The 18098-nt window shown below is 43.0% G+C and overlaps 1 protein-coding gene across 1 annotated transcript in view; it reads right to left on the reverse strand.

Annotated features, from left to right (window-relative positions):
* PXDN (peroxidasin) overlaps positions 1-18098 on the reverse strand; it is a 584135-nt gene that overhangs the window by 34680 nt on the left and 531357 nt on the right. Inside the window, exon 21 of the mRNA XM_069235854.1 lies at positions 9978-10104. Coding sequence (XP_069091955.1) covers positions 9978-10104 — 127 coding nt within the window. The remainder of the gene's footprint in view (positions 1-9977; positions 10105-18098) is intronic.

Here is an 18098-nt window from a genome sequence, read left to right on the forward strand (position 1 = left end):
TATGTTTTTTATTCACCCAGTCTATTTGTTGTATAAAAGCTCACCTTTTCTTCCAATACAACCTTGACTGCATGGGGGATAGTGGGAGAAGGGGGCGTTCTGCCATACAAACAGCAAAGTGGTGAATTGTCAACCAATTGCTGTTACTGTGTTCTTAATACTGGATCTGATCTGGGACAACACAGCCTTATTTATTATTCTTAGATGTGGCACACTGACGTAAAGTCTGCCAAGGCTAATCCTCCCCATCATTGGTTGACTTATAGAATTTGTCCATTGCTACTCTTGGGTTCTATTTTTCCAAAGGAAGTACCTTGTCGGGATAGTAATGTTCTTCAATAATGTTCTTCAAGAGGGATAAGGCTGTCGGAAGTGAAAGTTCCATAGTGGACGTAATATTTTAGGTTTTGCAATCATTTTGGTCAGAGCCACCCCTGCCCATCATTGACAAGGAGAGAGGAGATCGATGTTGGAGGTCCCTCAAGAGGCATTTCATTTTACTGGCGACTAGACATCTTACCTCCCAGAGTACATAAAGATCCTATTTAAAGGGTCAGGAGCATGTACAGGTTATTCAGAAATTATGGAGAGAAATTAATAGTTTGAGCTCACAAGTATCCCCATTATAGGATAATATGGAGAAAATGGGAATGGCTAACCGGTCAGGGCTTGGTAAGGGTAATGTTCAGACAGGGCTTAAACCGACTGAGAGCAGACGTAGCTGGTCCTACGGAGAGATCGAATTAGCAGGGCAGACAACATCAGGAAAAAGAACACTATGCATAATTGAGGCTGTGAATGTTATGCAAAATGTGGCACTTATAGGGGACTCATTGGTTGCCGACAGCCTCACAGCATCCCGTATGGAGATCATAATCTTACAAGGGAAAATAATCAAGAGCTACAAAACACCGATGTTATCACAAGTAAGAGAATCCTGCAGCCCCCTAGCTCCCATAGTGATATCGATTGTAGGAGTACTGCGTCAGCTAATAGGCACGTAGGCTTGCCATCTCAAAATATCTCTAATAAGATCTCATTGAAAAGGCTGTACATGGCTAATGTTCCTTATCTAACAAACGGAATGAAAGAAAACAGTGAGTCCCTAAAGAATAAAGTGATTCATTGGGTGAGGAGCTATAAACACTGCTTCTCCATGATTAGAGCAGATCTTTTAGCGCTGTATAGTACAGAACTCACAGTTCGACTATATAGCTCTAGATTTGATTAGAGAGGAGTATGCAGTAGTCTTGTAAACCTGCACGCCTGCCCACCTGGGAGTTATCAAATTCAGTTCAATATAATCCCCCTCCTTTGACTTTAACAATACAAACAGGAACATTTTGTCCAGTATGGATAAATCTACTGCCCCACTTGCCTTAGTACAGCAATTAAGAAGGTGGAAGACCTCAATGAGGGTCAGGATGAGTAGTGCTGCGACCACCAGGGGTCCATCACCCATCCCATCATATATTCTTAGTGGCAAGGGTACTAGGGTTCACGCTCCTCAGTTGAAAAATACACTATCTCCTCTAAGAAGCAGGTCAAACACACTCTAACTTCTCCTAGGCCAGAGGAAGGTACGATGAACACTGGGGAGGGAAATAAAAATAACTTCTGGGTACAAGCTATAGATGATAGTGTACAGCTTAGAATGATCTCATGGAACCTAGCGGGAATAAATTCTAAAATTATAGACTCTGAATGAGGAACATTGATAGAGAGATTCCACATATGTGTGTTTCAAGAGACTGGGCCACAATACCTAATTATATGAATTTTAGTGTTGAAGCTTGACCATCAGCTATGGGTCATCTATCTGGTGGTTTAATAACATGCGTCATGACCACCCTCGCTTGTAGGTTTAAAAGATTACATTTTACTTCCAGGGACATTATGAGTGTAGATACCACAGCTATAAAGGGGCATTCCGGAATAAGGCTGATTAATTTATACAATCACTAACCCTAATTATGAATTAGAAACTCTGACTGTACTGTCGGATTTCTTGGCAAATGATAGCACTAAGAAACCCTTAATTTTAGCAGGTGATATGACCACAACCTTTATACCCATAGAGTTTACACAGGACTTAATGCTGGAAGAAGACGAGGAGAGGGGCATTCCAAGCTTATTGAATCTAAAATTGAAGAGAAGTTCTAAGATTGTGTTGCAGGTAGCCTCAATCAGTCTTATGAATGGGCTAGAAGCATGCAATATGCGTATGCAGCCGGGGAGGAGGGGTAAATGATACATATAAAAGGCAAACACCACAAGCACGTTGATTACATTCGAATCGATTTGGACTTATGGCCTAACTTGCACAATATGGAGGTAAAGGAATGATAGTGATCATGACTTAATTCTTGAACTAAAAAACACATCTTTTTTTAAAGTAGCGATCAGTATTCATGCAAGAGGAATCTGCCAATTTCTACATCGAATGATGGCAGGAGGGTAATATGGCCCCAGACTGAAATAAAAAAAGGATGTCCTTGCACAATAATACACTGTAGTTGAAAAGGCTATCTTTCCACTCGAGAACAGAGTGTTAAATGAAACAGCAGTCATGGAAATAATCACTGATCTGTTTAACTCGATCAGGAACAATTTTTACCACCCGTCTAAAAACAACAGTGCTAGATGTAAGGTGCCAGAGTGGTTTAATGAGGACTGTAAACAGGCCAAAGCCAACCTGATACTGGCTGTAAAAGGAGGGGATAAACCACAAAAAATAGTACCCACAAAAGCATATAGGAAAGCACAGTTATATCCCAAGATGCTCTGGGAGGAGGAATAGAGGCAGGAACTGGCCAGGGTGGCCTCATTAAAAGAGAGCCGGTCTTCCTGTCATCTGCTCACAAAGAGTGTTTCTCACGTTGTAACTGAAGATGACTTTCACATTTTGCCAGATACCTGGGAGATTCCCTTTACCAAACTGTACTCTACTCAACTGGGGAGCCCAACACACGCCAAGTAAGGGTGGGTGGGGGAATGATGTGGAACTAGTACAGATCAAGGACAGTATGCTGCCAGTTACATTCACAATTGAGGAAACCCTTCAAACAAACTCTAGCATAAACAAGGCGAAAGCACCAGGTCTGGATAGAATTCCAGGTGAAATATAGCTCAGAACCAATAATTTGGGGTTTTATTTTAAATAGGCTAGCAAATGCTATAGCCAGGTGTGGCTGAAATCCCAGAGACATGGAGAGAGGTTGAAATTATTCCTATATATAAGAAAGGGGATAAAGTGGACCTGCCAAATATAGGCCCATTAGTTTAATTGACAGCCCAAAAAATATACTGTAGACAAGTGTTGCCCAAAATACAGGAGTGGATCGAGGTGAAACAGATTTTATCCCACCTATAAGCAAGCTTTAGAGCCCACACAAGTACAAATGATCAGGTTTTCTGCTTTGTATTAATCCTCTGGAAAAGGGTTCAAATCAGCAAGGGGTACCTTTACGTAGTGTTTGTAGATCTCAAATCTGCTTTTGATTTGATCTCCCAAGGTAAGCTGTGGTTGGACCTAATTACTATGGGTATAACCAGGGATTTGTTACGATTTAGTACTTCGCCTGCATAGTGGGAATTATGCTAAAGTCAGATGGGGTAAAGATAGGAAACCGACTAGATGTCTTGTTTCTCATGGAGTTCGCTAAGTTTATGTGTTAGCACATTACCTTGTTCACATTATATATGAATGGGGTAGTAAACACTGTGCAAGATCATAACAGCAATCCCCACAAACTGGCAGGACAGCAATACCAGCTCTCTTATTCGCTGATGACACACTACTTTTATCAAAAACTCCTATGGGGTTAGAAAACATTTTAAATAGGTTTATTGAGGGATATGAAATGTATGGGCTGAAAATAAACGGTCTTAAAACAAAATGTATGACCTTTCGCCCCCATAAGTCCTTCACAGGTAAAATTAAGATTGGCGCAGGGACTATTGAATAAGTAATGAAGTTTGATTGTTGGGTTGTAAGGTTGACTAGCAACCTATCGTGGACGGCACAGATCCCTAAAAGTAAAATGTCCCTCCAACATGTGGAGTCAGCAATCCTGAAGAAATTGAATCACTCGTCTTATCGTCCTATTGCTCCAGTGCTAGCAGTATACCGCGCTAGGGGTCTTGGAGCGGCCCTCTATGGTGCAGAATTATGGGGGACTGACCGAACAAAAGGGTTAGAAAAAATTGAAAGTAAATTTATGATAGGGATACTATCTATGCCACAGACAGCTCCACTCATTCCCATGTACCTTGACCTAGGATTAAAGAATGCAATGCATACTGCCACATTAAAACCCTTAATCTAATGGGTTAGGAGTTGGAAGGGGAAAGCCCAGATACATATAAAAAAGGCTGTAGCTGAGGTTAAAGAATTGGATAAAGTGGGCCTAAGTCTTTGGTTGAAGTATGTCAAGAGCTGGTTGTCTAAAGTGGGATTAGATGGTGTTTGCAGGAACCCAGAAAATATGAATGGAGAGACATTAGTTACTTTGAAGGCAAGATATTGGGAATACATCATGATTAATTGGTTAAACTTAAAAACATTTGGTCCATTAACTCATTATTTTCTTGCTATCAAAAGTATGTTAATGTATGACGTTTTTATGGATTGCATAGAATGTCCTCATGCAAGGGCTTTGTTCTTAAAACTTAGATATGGGATTCTTCTGGTAAACGATCAAAAGCAAAATGAAAGCCATGTCCTTTACATCGGCATGTCCTGTGTGTGATAGTTCCTGTGAGACCATGGACTATTTCTTTTTCTTTTGCTCGGCCTATACCAAAACTAGGAAGAGGTGGATTAGTCCAACTTGCAGGTTATTATCTGTTTCGTGACCTGTTGAGGCCTTTCGTATTTTTAGATCTGATAATACAGAATGGCTTGTGTATGCAGTTTCACGATCCTTATGTCTAGTTCTATCTGACAATCAACTTACCAACTGAGGCAAACGTTTATGCAATTAGCTCTGCTTTTAATTTGATCTTTATTACTGAATGATTTGGACTTCAATGATGTACTGATTTATAGAAATTACATGATACAGACATAATTGTCCATGATGGGAACTTTGTCATTTGGTCAAATAACCAGTACATATGCTAACCCTTCTTGGAAACTTGGTAATGGTGCTCAGACTCAACTGCCTTGGTCATGTTCTCTGAATTAGAGATGCTTCACTTTTCCAAAAGCGAATACTTTTTCAATAGGATTGACATGTAGTGGTGATGTAAAGATGAATTTAGTTATTGTATTTTTTTTATTCAGTACTTTGACTCTTTATACATTTTGGCCTCTGCTCACCTAATCTTGAAGCTGGACCTATGATCTTGGCTTTTGCATCTTATCCCAACTGGATTCATATTTGTCTATTTTATTTTATGTCTGTTGTATATTAGGAGGTTGTCTTTTTTAATTATTGTATGAAATTATTATTGTATGGAATGTTTTTGTTTTAATATCTGTTTTTATGATTGTTATATGATCATATATTGATCGAATAAATACTACTACTATAAGCTATCATAAGGTCCTCTCTAATGACCAGTATTAATCCCTGTGAGAGGAAAAGCACAGATTACTTTAAAGAAGTGATCTCTTGATCCTGAGAGTCTGGAAATGATAGGCCAACATCACGGATGCCTTATGTACCCAAGCTTAGGGAAGGTGCAGTTTACAACCATGTTAAAGATTATGTAGAATGCCAGAACCTTGTCCACCCCTAGCAAGCTGGGTTCCAAATAGGGCCCAGCACAGATCTTATTAGTGCTGTGCTCAACAAACTCAGAACTTCTGCTTATCATGACATTTCTGTAGCGCTGAACCTTCTGGACCTCTCTGCAGCATTTTACATGGTGATCTACTGTTAGGACACTTTTTTCTTGGTTCAGGAACTTTTTACTGAATAGGCAGAGCTAAGTTTCTATTACTTCTTTTGTCTTTCATATAAAATTTCAACAATGTCCTTCAGGAATCAATACTTTCACATTTATTGTTACATTTATTTATGGACTCCGTGGCTCAATTTATTCAGTATTTTGGAGTTTAATTTCTCATATACGTAGATGTCTATCAAAACCCCTTCAAAAATAACGGAGACCTCAGTTGATGTGCTCCCATGCTATCTGTTGATAGAGAGTTAATAAGTAGATGAGTTGTCAGTTGCAAATGAATGGAGGAAAAACTGAAACCTTACTACACTTTAGAAAATCTAATTTTTGGGAATCCGCCTTCTAGAAACCTTTTCTAGGCAAGAAGCTGGTACCCATAACATGTTTGAAGATTGTGGAAATAGAATTGGATGCTGGCCTCACTCTAACCAAAACAGACAAATACAGGGGGCATTTCATGACATGTACTGCTCTGCAGTACGAACAGCATTTTTCAACTTTTTTCCTTCACCACAATGTTCAGATTCACAATGCCTTTCTTGCTGTAAGTTTGACCTACTGCAATCCTTGAACTACCTGACAAAATAATGAACAAAAAAATAAAACTTTAATTAGTCTACAAATCTGCGGCTGTATTAACTTTAAAACTCAAGAAATCAGATTTAATGTATACTGCCCTTACCTCGCTTCACTAGTTACCAATGAGAAACTACATTCTTTTAAAACCACTTCACCTTATCCACAAGGCTCTGTTTGACTCTTAAGCTTTCCCTTTAATCAAACGTTTCAATTGTATCACACTAAAGAGCAGCTCCACTCACAAATGTACTAAAAAACATAACTGTACCAGCGCTGGTGACAGACCCTACTTTGTAGCAGCTGCAAAGCTTTGAAATGCACTTCCAGCTGTCTTACGGACCACTGCGCCTCTAAGTTCAGGAAGGAAAGATTAGCCTGGTTAACATCTTCTTCTATTTTTGCCAGTCTGATTTTTGTGTGTGCAAAAATACCACTCAATGAAAGTTGCACTTAAACACCATAAATAAAATAAATAAAAACATCCACGAGGGAGATTGATTAATGAATTAGTTGACAGATAGGTGTTCTGCAGAGAGATGTGCTCTGTTGAGAACATAATGGTTCTGTTGATCAGTCTCAGGTGTGTCTTGGGAGGCCTGTTTATTGGGTATTAATGGTATGGCCGGAGATGAACTGTTGGCCGAGATTCTGAGTGTCACAAATAAGATGGGTGTCTCTGTTGTCTGACCCACCTCTTCTCACAACAGATTACTGACGGATATCACTGAGGTGGTATGAGCAGTATGACCATTTCCCTCTCCCTTATCTTTCTGGGAGAATGGATCTTTTCACCATAGGTTTATGTGACTGGAGCAAGAGTAGCAGCCACTATTATGGTTGATTAGGTCAATTTTATGTCTTCTTGACTTGTATTGTTCATTTGGCCGCGTCATGAAGCTGGATAATGTAGTAATCAACTTTTTTCCTGTGGCTTCATTCATGTTCATTAATATCTGTGCTTTAAGGAGAGAGGGCTAAGTAATGGTAATGAGGAATTAATTACCATTTTGGTGGTAGTACTATTGTATGCATACTCTTCTCTTTTCATTGTGTTTAAAAAAGTTAATCTTGGGTCAATCTGATCAACAACTCAACAATGTCAGTCCACAGACCTCCTTCGCCAGTGCCAGGGATTTCACATTACCAGATTGTTAACTCTGCTTCCACCCTCCAGTTCTGTGCCATCCTTCAGATGAACAAAGAGACACAGAGAGAAGACACTGGGAAGGGGCTGATGCAGTCCCAATCCTTTGGGAATCCATTACTTGGTGCTATGCCAGCCAACACCATGGATGCTGCCACAAACCACTGGACCCCAGGATTTTAATGGGGCTCAAGGCTCACCATACAACCTCGGCAAGTACCAACTTCTCCAGCATGGTTTACCATCTCAATGTGGATACAAGAACCTATCCCCAGCAGTGCCCACGTGGCCCCTTCCCTCAGGTCGATAGCTTTGGAGCTGGTGCCAGCCATCCCAGCAGCCGGCCACCGAAACTCCTCACATACTCAAAAAGCTGTATCCTACCTCCTTAAGCTATCCACCAGCCTGCAACAGCTTCTCACTTTAAATGGAGCAACATCAAAATGCCTGTTAAGCGTCTATCTCGGTCCTCCGCAGCTTCACAAAAATCACTATGCTGGGCTTTCTACCATAAAGTTTGCAACTTGGTGATCTTAGGAAGCACTGTTCAATTTAGATGACCTAGATTTCAGTTCCTCATAGTACTTGGGTCCTTGAACCACAGTAAAATCATCTGGAGCCATGGAATATTTTGTCATGAGTATAGATACTATGCACAGGGTTTGGCCTCCTCTATGTCTGTTTGTGCCAGCACTATTCTGATTTCCCAATAATGGAAGGATTAATCCCAGATCTGTGACTGGGGGTGAATGTTTGATTGATTCTGCATTCCGTCCATCCAGTTACGCTATCCCACAGCGTTTGTGTTTTGCTTTGTTTTGCTTTTGCCGCCCTAAGTGCGCCGGGTATGCCCAGACGTGGGTCCCAGGCTCACTGTGCCACTGGATTCAAGCTAGCCTGGCTGATGAGGGGTGAAACCCCGAAACCGGTCCCATGATGCTTGTTTCCGGTCCAGGGAGAACCTGGCCTGGCAGTTCAGGCTGGACTGTTCCCATGAGGAACAGGGTCAAGACTGATTTGCATATTGCTCGGTTCAAACTGGGGTGGCATGGTGAGCAAAATAATGGATGGATTAAACCCAGATCTGTGACTGGGGGTGAATGTTTGATTGATTCCGCATTCCGTCCACCCAGTTACGCTATCCCACAGCGTTTGTGTTTTGCTTTGCTTTTGCCGCCCTAAGTGCGCCGGGTATGCCCAGACATGGGTCCCGGGCTCACTGTGCCACTGGATTCAAGCTAGCCTGGCTGATGAGGGGTGAAACCCCGAAACCGGTCCCAGGATGCTTGTTTCTGGTCCAGGGAGAACCTGGCCTGGCAGTTCGGGCTGGACTGTTCCCATGAGGAACAGGGTCAAGACTGATTTGCATATGGCTGGGTTCAAACTGGGGTGGCATGGTGAGCAAAATAATGGATGGATTAAACCCAGATCTGTGACTGGGGGTGAATGTTTGATTGATTCTGCATTCCGTCCATCCAGTTACGCTATCCCACAGGTTAGGTCTAAAATTAAATTCAGAAAATACTGTCTGCTGGATAAGCGACTAGACTGAAATTTTGTAGGGATGAGATTAACATCCAACTCAGTTACGGGTGACGGGTTGTGGCAAAAGTCAGAACAGACTTTTTACATGAAATGTTTCAAGGATGATATCTGTTTCTCTCCATAGCCTGTCCTGGAATCAACTGTCCTTGTATGTGTCTCAACATGCTTATGGGGCAGGGAGCCCTTTAATGCAGAGCAATCACTCCTATTGGTGATGAAACATCAGTCAACAGAGATGCTTATACGGTTCATGTTAAGTGTCTGTGAACATAAATATGGTCTTACTAATCTGCATTTCTCTTTAGTGAGCCAACAAATTCAATTCACAAGAACAACAATGGGTCAAAGTGAACTACATGGGCTGTGTTCTGGGCACATGCAGATCTAAATCACACTTCAAACAGTCCCTAGCCTCACTGTGAGATCAAAATAATTGTCTTTATTTGCAACCCTGAGAATTTAAAATACAAACTTGAATGATCAGGTGTTGCCCAAAAACTGAGAAATGTACAGATTAGATTATGAAGGTATGGAAAGCATGAAATGGTAATTGTTTAATTAGACACAATAGTAATTTTTCTGTTCATCTTTTATCTAGAGTTTTATTTGCTCAATTTAACAATGATTTTCAAATTTTCAGTGGTGTAACAATGCAGTATAGTTCACTTGTTTCAAACTTTTTATCACTGCTCCCTTTGCAAAGAATTTAGAACTATTACAATCACAAAGCACTGGAGACAATTTTAAAAAACATAGAGTACAAACAAAGATGAACTAGTACAGATCTGTCTCGGCATACCTGCTTTCTCAGACTTGTGATTGTTTTCTGCATATCCAGAACAAATTCTTTAAAGTCAGTCACAACAGGTACATTTCTCCCAGGAGATGATGTTGTACTTGCATTGTTTGCATTGTGGTTTGCTGAACTGAAAAGAACAGAATAGAAAAATTTATCAATTAAGCAATCAGAAGATGAGATCGCCACATATGTCTATATTAGAAAGTGAAGGATTTTATAGTTGTGAAAGGTGGTGCACTAGAACAGAGTAGACAGATAGATTGACTAATTGTCAAGCTCAATACATAACATGTGGAACTGAAAATATCCATTCCTAAAGAATGCAACGTTTTGAGAAAAACACTACACTAGATTCCATGAGAAAGATAACCATAGTACCGCTGAAGAGAAAAAGTATAATTATGATATTTTAGAAACTGCCATGGAAGGGGCCATGTTTTGTGATCTCTCAGCAAGGTGTGGTTTGATGAAGATTACTGGAATGCTTTAGGGTGTGTATATAAAAATTAAATTCAAAGTAGAATAAACCAGTCCAATATTTTTGGGAGCTTCGCTCCACGTGGCAAGTATGACGCTTCAGAAGTTAAAAAGCAGAAAATTGATTTGCAACCTGCAGAAAAGACATCCAGTACAACAGTGACTTAGGCTTTCTTGTTAGGATTTAGGGAAAATAATCATGTACTTGGATTCAGGGTATCAGGCTTTTCGACTAACAGACTACCAGGACTACAGTACTCTTAAAGTATGACCACAAAAGCGTTAGAAATTAGGACTAGAACATGAGGATCAATTTGCTTACAAAAAATAATCTATACATTGAAGAATGCCTAACATCACTTGCTCAACTGAAGAACATGCTCAAACACTCAAACTGCCCTCGTACCTCAGTTAAGGCACTACAGAGAAAGAGGTTTCAAAAATGGGGTAATTTATGTGAAACACTACCACCCGACTGACACTCAATTTATAACACAACTATACACATTAGAATACATTCATTAAGTGTCAAAGTTTTAAAAACAGAAGCTCTACAATTAGGATTGTCTCACTATGCAACACGGGCTGGGAAATTCAAACAGACCAGTCAGAGCCCATTTGCAACGTTCCATGACCAGATTCCTTAGAGTGTGGTAATCCCACTCTACTTCAAAGAGCACCTCCTCTACTACTTGTAGTGGTTCAGACTGTGGGTGGCTGGTACAAAGACTCTCTATGTCTAATCCTATTCATAGCTTGAATGCTGGATCAAAATCCATGTGTCATAGCTGGCACAACACATCTTCGGTGTCCTTCAAATAAGTGCTAGTTCCTTGTTCAATTGGTGTAAGGAAAGCATCTGCAAGCTTTGATAAGAGTTCAAAAACTAAACCAATGCATGAAACACTGGGGCGCCCAAGAGATTAGTCAGATTTTTGGGAATCTTGGTGGCCTGTTTCTTAAAAACTCAGGCTCTTATTTTAGTTATCCAGTCTTTCTGTAATGCCTGTTCAGTCATACTGTAAGGAAATGCCTCCTTGGCATGGTTACCCCCTGACTTTTTGCCTTTGCTGATGTCAAGTTATGATTTGAAAGTGTGCTGAGGCCTGCTAACCAGGCCCCAGCACCAGTGTTCTTTCCCTAACATGTACCTTTGTTTCCACAACTGGCACACCCTGGCATCCAGGTAAGTCCCTTGTAACTGGTACCCCTGGTACCAAGGGCCCTGATGCCAGGGAAGGTCTCTAAGGGCTGCAGCATGTCTTATGCCACCCTGGGGACCCCTCACTCAGCACAGACACACTGCTTGCCAGCTTGTGTGTGCTGGTGGGGAGAAAGTGACTAAGTCGACATGGCACTCCCCTCAGGGTGCCTTGCCAACCTCAAACTGCCTATGGCATAGATAAGTCACCCCTCTAGCAGGCCTTACAGCCCTAAGGCAGGGTGCACTATACCATAGGTGAGGGTATAGGTGCATGAGCACTATGCCCCTAGAGTGTCTAAGCAAAACCTTAGACATTGTAAGTGCTGGGTAGCCATAAGAGTACATGGTCTGGGAGTCTGTCATACATGAACTCCAGAGCACCATAATGGCTACACTGAAAACTGGGAAGTTTGGTATCAAACTTCTCAGCACAATAAATGCCAGTGTACATTTTATTGTGAAATACACCCCAGAGGGCATCTTAGAGATGCCCCCTAAAAACATACCCGACTTCCAGTGTGGGCTGTCTAGTTTTACCAGCCTTCCACACACCAGACATGTTGCTGGCCACATGGGGAGAGTGTCTTTGTCACTCTGTGGCTAGTAACATAGCCTGTACTGGGTGGAGGTGCTTCTCACCTCCCCCTGCAGGAACTGTAACACCTGGCGGTGAGCCTCAAAGGCTCACCCCCTTTGTTACAGCACCCCAGGGCACTCCAGCTAGTGGAGATGCCCGCCCCCTCCGGCCACGGCCCCACTTTTGGCGGCAAGGCCGGAGGAGATAATGAGAAAAACAAGGAGGAGTCACTGGCCAGTCAGGACAGCCCCTAAGGTGTCCTGAGCTGAGGTGACTCTGACTTTTAGAAATCCTCCATCTTGCAGATCGAAGATTCCCCCAATAGGATTAGGGATGTGCCCCCCTCCCCTCAGGGAGGAGGCACAAAGAGGGTGTAGCCACCCTCAGGGCTAGTAGCCATTGGCTACTAACCCCCCAGACCTAAACACCGCCCTAAATTGAGTATTTAGGGGCTCCCAGAACCTAGCAAGATAGATTCCTGCAACCTAAGATGAAGAAGGACTGCTGACCAGAAAGCCCTGCAGAGAAGACAGAGACACCAACTGCTTTGGCCCCAGCTCTACCGGCCTGTCTCCCCACTACAAGAAAAACTGCAACACCGACACGTTCCACGGGGTCCAGCGACCTCTGAAGCCTCAGAGGACTACCCTGCATCTAAAAGGACCAAGAACTCCAGAGGACAGCGGCTCTGCTCCAAAGAAGAAACATCTTTGCAACAAAGAAGCAACTTTTAAAGACCACACGTTTCCCGCCGGAAGCGTGAGACTTTGCACGCTGCACCCGATGCCCCCGGCTCGACCTGCGGAGAAACAACACTACAGGGAGGACTCCCCGGCGACTGCGACCCTGTGAGTAGCCAGAGTTGACCCCCCTGTGCCCCCCCAGTGATGCCTGCAGGGGGAATCCAGAGGCACCCCCTGACCGCGACTGCCTGCTTCTAAGAACCCGACGCCTGGTAAAGACACTGCACCCGTGGCCCCATGACCTGAAGGATCCGACCTCCAGTGCAGAAGCGACCCCCAGGTGGCCCTCTCCCTTGCCCGGGTGGTGGCTACCCCGAGGAGCCCCCCTTGCCTGCCTGCTTCGCTGAAGAGACTCCTGGGTCTCCCATTGAAACCAATTGCAAACCTGATGCCTGTTTGCACTCTGCACCCGGCCGCCCCTGTGCCGCTGAGGGTGTACCTTTTGTGCTGACCTGTGCCCCCCCCAGTGCCCTACAAAACCCCCCTGGTCTGCCCTCCGAAGTCGCGGGTACCTACCTGCTGGCAGACTGGAACCGGGGCACACCCTTCTCCACTGAAGCCTATGCGTTTTGGGCACCACTTTGACCTCTGCACCTGACCGGACCTGAGCTGGTGGTGTGGTAACTTTGGGGTTGCCCTGAACCCCCAACAGTGGGCTACCTTGGACCCAACTTCGAACACTAAGTGGTTTACTTACCTGTAAAACTAACAAACACTTACCTCCCCCAGGAACTGTTGAAAATTGCACTGTGTCTAGTTTTAAAATAGCTTATTCCATTTTTGTGAAAACTGTACATGCTATTTTGCTAATTCAAAGTTCCTAAAGTACCTAAGTGAAATACCTTTCATTTGAAGTATTACTTGTAAATCTTGAACCTGTGGTTCTTAAAATAAACTAAGAAATGAAAATGTCACTTACCCAGTGTACATCTGTTCGTGGCATCAGTCGCTGAGATTCACATGGTATGCATGAGCTCGCCATCTGGTGTTGGGTCGGAGTGTTACAAGTTGTTTTTCTTCGAAGAAGTGTTTTCGAGTCACGGGACCGAGTGACTCCACCTTCTGTGCTCATTGCGCATGGGCGTCGACTCCATCTTCGATTGTTTTCCCCGCAGAGGGTGAGGTAGGAGTTGTACTATAGTAATAGTGCCCGCGCAATGAAAAATGTAAGTATGTACCTATTAAAGGATTAAGTAATATATACAAATGTACAAAATTGAAGGTAACTTCTGAACTGCTACAGGCTTCCGGGGAGGTGGGTGGGTCCATGTGAATCTCAGCGACTGATGCCACGAACAGATGTACACTGGGTAAGTGACATTTTCAGTTCGATGGCATCTGTCGCTGTAGATACACATGGTATGCATAGACTAGTAAGCAGTTAGTTCCCCATAAGCGGTGGTTTAGCCTGTAGGAGTAGAAGTTGTCTGAAATAGAGTTCTTAATACAGCTTGACCTACTGTAGCTTGTTGTGCGGATAGCACATCTATACAGTAGTGTTTGGTGAATGTGTGAGGCGTAGACCAAGTGGCTGCCTTACATATTTCCTGCATTGGGATGTTTCCTAAAAAGGCCATTGAAGCACCTTTTTTCCTTGTTGAATGTGCCCTGGGAGTAATGGGCAGTTGTCTTTTTGCTTTAAGGTAGCAGATTTGGATGCATTTAACTATCCATCTGGCTATACCTTGTTTTGATATTGGGTTACCTGCATGAGGTTTTTGGAATGCAATAAATAGCTGTTTAGTTTTTCTGATGTTCTTTGTTCTGTCAATGTAGTACATTAATGCTCTTTTGACATCTAATGTATGTAGTGCTCTTTCAGCCACAGAATCTGGCTGTGGGAAAAATACTGGTAGTTCTACCGTTTGATTTAGATGGAATGGTGAAATAACTTTTGGTAAAAATTTTGGATTAGGTCGTAGGACGACCTTATTTTTATGTATTTGTATAAAAGGCTCTTGTGTTGTGAACGCTTGAATTTCACTTACTCTTCTTAGAGATGTAATGGCGATGAGAAAGGCAACTTTCCAGGTTAGGAATTGTATTCCGCAAGAGTGCATGGGTTCGAAAGGTGGGCCCATGAGTCTTGTTAGAACCACGTTTAGGTTCCATGAAGGAACAGGTGGTGTTCTTGGTGGTATAATTCTTTTAAGCCCTTCTATAAATGCTTTGATAACTGGTATCCTATACAAGGAAGTTGAATAGGTAGTTTGCAGGTATGCAGATATTGCTGCAAGGTGTATTTTAATAGAAGAGAAGGCTAGCTTTGCTTTTTGTAAATGGAGCAAGTAATTTACTATATGTTTTGGAGTTGCATCTAGCGGTTGTATCTGATTATGATGGCAGTACCAAACAAATCTTTTCCACTTACTTGCGTAGCAGTGTCTAGTGGATGGCCTTCTGGCCTGCTTTATGACTTCCATACACTCTTGGCTAAGTTGTAAGTGTCCGAATTCTAGGATTTCAGGAGCCAGATTGCTAGATTCAGCGATGCTGGGTCCGGGTGTCTGATCTGTTGGTTGTGTTGCGTTAACAGATCTGGTTTGTTGGGCAGTTTGATGTGTGGTACTACAGACAGATCTAGCAGTGTTGTGTACCAGGGTTGTCTTGCCCAAGTTGGTGCTATTAAAATGAGTTTGAGTTTGTTTTGACTCAATTTGTTTACTAGGTAAGGAAGGAGAGGGAGAGGAGGAAAAGCGTAAGCAAATATTCCTGACCAGTTCATCCATAGGGCATTGCCTTGGGATTGCTTGTGTGGGTATCTGGACGCGAAGTTTTGGCATTTTGCGTTCTCTTTTGTTGCAAATAAGTCTATTTGTGGTGTTCCCCAGAGTGTGAAGTAGGTGTACAGAATCTGTGGGTGGATTTCCCATTCGTGGACTTGCTGGTGATCTCGAGAGAGATTGTCTGCCAGCTGATTCTGGATCCCCGGAATAAACTGTGCTATTAGACCAATCTGATGGTGGATTGCCCACTTCCATATTTTTTGAGCTAACAAGCTTAACTGCGTTGAATGTGTTCCTCCTTGTTTGTTTAGATAATACATCGTTGTCATGTTGTCTGTTTTGACAAGGATGTATTTGTGGGTTATGATTGGTTGGAAAGCTTTTAGTGCTTGAAAAACTGCTAATAATTCTAGATGATTTATATGCAGTTTTGTTTGATGTATGTTCCATTGTCCTCTTATGTTGTGTTGATTGAGATGTGCTCCCCACCCTGTCATGGAAGCATCTGTTGTTATTACGTACTCTGGCACTGGGTCTTGGAAAGGCCGCCCTATGTTTAAATTTATACTGTTCCACCATAGAAGCGAGAGGTAAGTTTGGCGGTCTAGCAACACCAGATCTAGAAGGTGACCCTGTGCTTGAGACCACTGTGAGGCTAGGCACTGTTGTAAGGGCCTCATGTGCAGTCTTGCGTTTGGGACAATGGCTATGCATGAGGACATCATGCCTAGGAGCTGTAGTATTGTTCTTGCTTGTATTGTTTGGTTTGGAGACATGTGTTGAATGACCCTGTTGAAATTGTGGATCCTTTGTGGAGTTGGCGTTGCTACTCCTTTTGTCGTGTCTATTATGGCTCCTAGATATTGCTGTACTTTGCTTGGCAGAATGTTTGATTTTGCAAAGTTGACGGTGAACCCTAGTTTGTAGAGGGTTTGTATGACTTGATTTGTGTGGTTTGAGCATTGTGTGAGCGAACTGGTTTTGATTAGCCAGTCGTCTAGATACGGGAACACATGTATTTGCTGCCTTCTGATGTGTGCAGCGACTACTGCTAGGCATTTTGTGAATACTCTTGGAGCGGTTGTTAAACCAAAAGGCAATACTTTGAATTGGTAATGTATTCCTTTGAATACAAACCTTAGATATTTCCTGTGTGATTGATGTATTGGTATATGGAAATATGCGTCCTTGAGGTCTAGGGTTGTCATGTAGTCGTGTTTTTTGAGCAATGGTAACACTTCTTGTAGTGTGACCATGTGAAAGTGGTCTGATTTGATGAATGTGTTTACTACTCTGAGGTCTAGAATTGGTCTCAGTGTTTCGTCCTTTTTTGGTATCAAGAAGTACAGTGAATAAACTCCTGTGTTTATTTGTGTGCTTGGTACTAATTCTATTGCATTTTTTTGCAGTAGTGCTTGAACTTCTATCTCTAGAAGCTGTGAATGGTATTTTGTTAAATTTTGTGATTTTGGTGGTATGTCTGGAGGGAATTGCAGGAATTCTATGCAATAACCATGCTGGATAATTGCTAGGACCCATGTGTCTGTAGTTATTTTGTCCCATGCTTCGTAATATTGACGTATCCTCCCCCCCACTGGTGTTGTGTGGGAGGGGTGTGTGACATGTGAGTCACTGCTTGTTGGTAGTGGTTTTGGGGCTTTGAAATCTTCCCCTATTCCTAGGGAATTGCCCCCCTCTATACTGGCCCCGAAAACCTCCCCTGTACTGTCCCTGGTAGGTGGGCGGTGCGGACTGTGAGGTGCTAGCTTGTGTGGCCTGACCCCGAAACCCTCCTCTAAAGGGTGTTTTGCGGAAGGTGTTATAAGATCCTCTGCTCTGCGGGGAGTAGAGTGCGCCCATGGCCTTGGCAGTGTCAGTGTCCTTCTTGAGCTTTTCTATAGCTGTGTCGACCTCCGGACCGAACAGAAGTTTCTCGTTTACTGGCATGTTAAGCACTGCCTGTTGAATTTCTGGCTTGAATCCAGACGTTCTGAGCCATGCGTGCCTACGGATGGTAACCGACGTATTAATGGTTCTTGCGGCCGTGTCTGCTGCATCCATGGAGGAGCGTATTTGATTGTTGGAAATGTTTTGACCCTCCTCAACAACCTGTTTTGCTCTTTTTTGCAGATCTTTTGGGAGATGTTCAATGAGATGCTGCATCTCATCCCAGTGGGCTCTGTCGTATCGCGCTAGCAGCGCTTGTGAATTTGCGATGCGCCACTGGTTTGCTGCTTGGACAGCAACCCTCTTCCCGGCTGCATCGAACTTCCTACTTTCTTTATCTGGGGGAGGTGCATCCCCAGAAGTGTGTGAGTTTGCCCGTTTTCTGGCAGCCCCTACCACCACAGAGTCTGGTGGCAGCTGAGAGGTGATGAAGACAGGGTCCGTAGG

This window comes from Pleurodeles waltl, chromosome 5 (genome assembly GCF_031143425.1).
Source record: "Pleurodeles waltl isolate 20211129_DDA chromosome 5, aPleWal1.hap1.20221129, whole genome shotgun sequence".
Taxonomy (NCBI): domain Eukaryota; kingdom Metazoa; phylum Chordata; class Amphibia; order Caudata; family Salamandridae; genus Pleurodeles; species Pleurodeles waltl.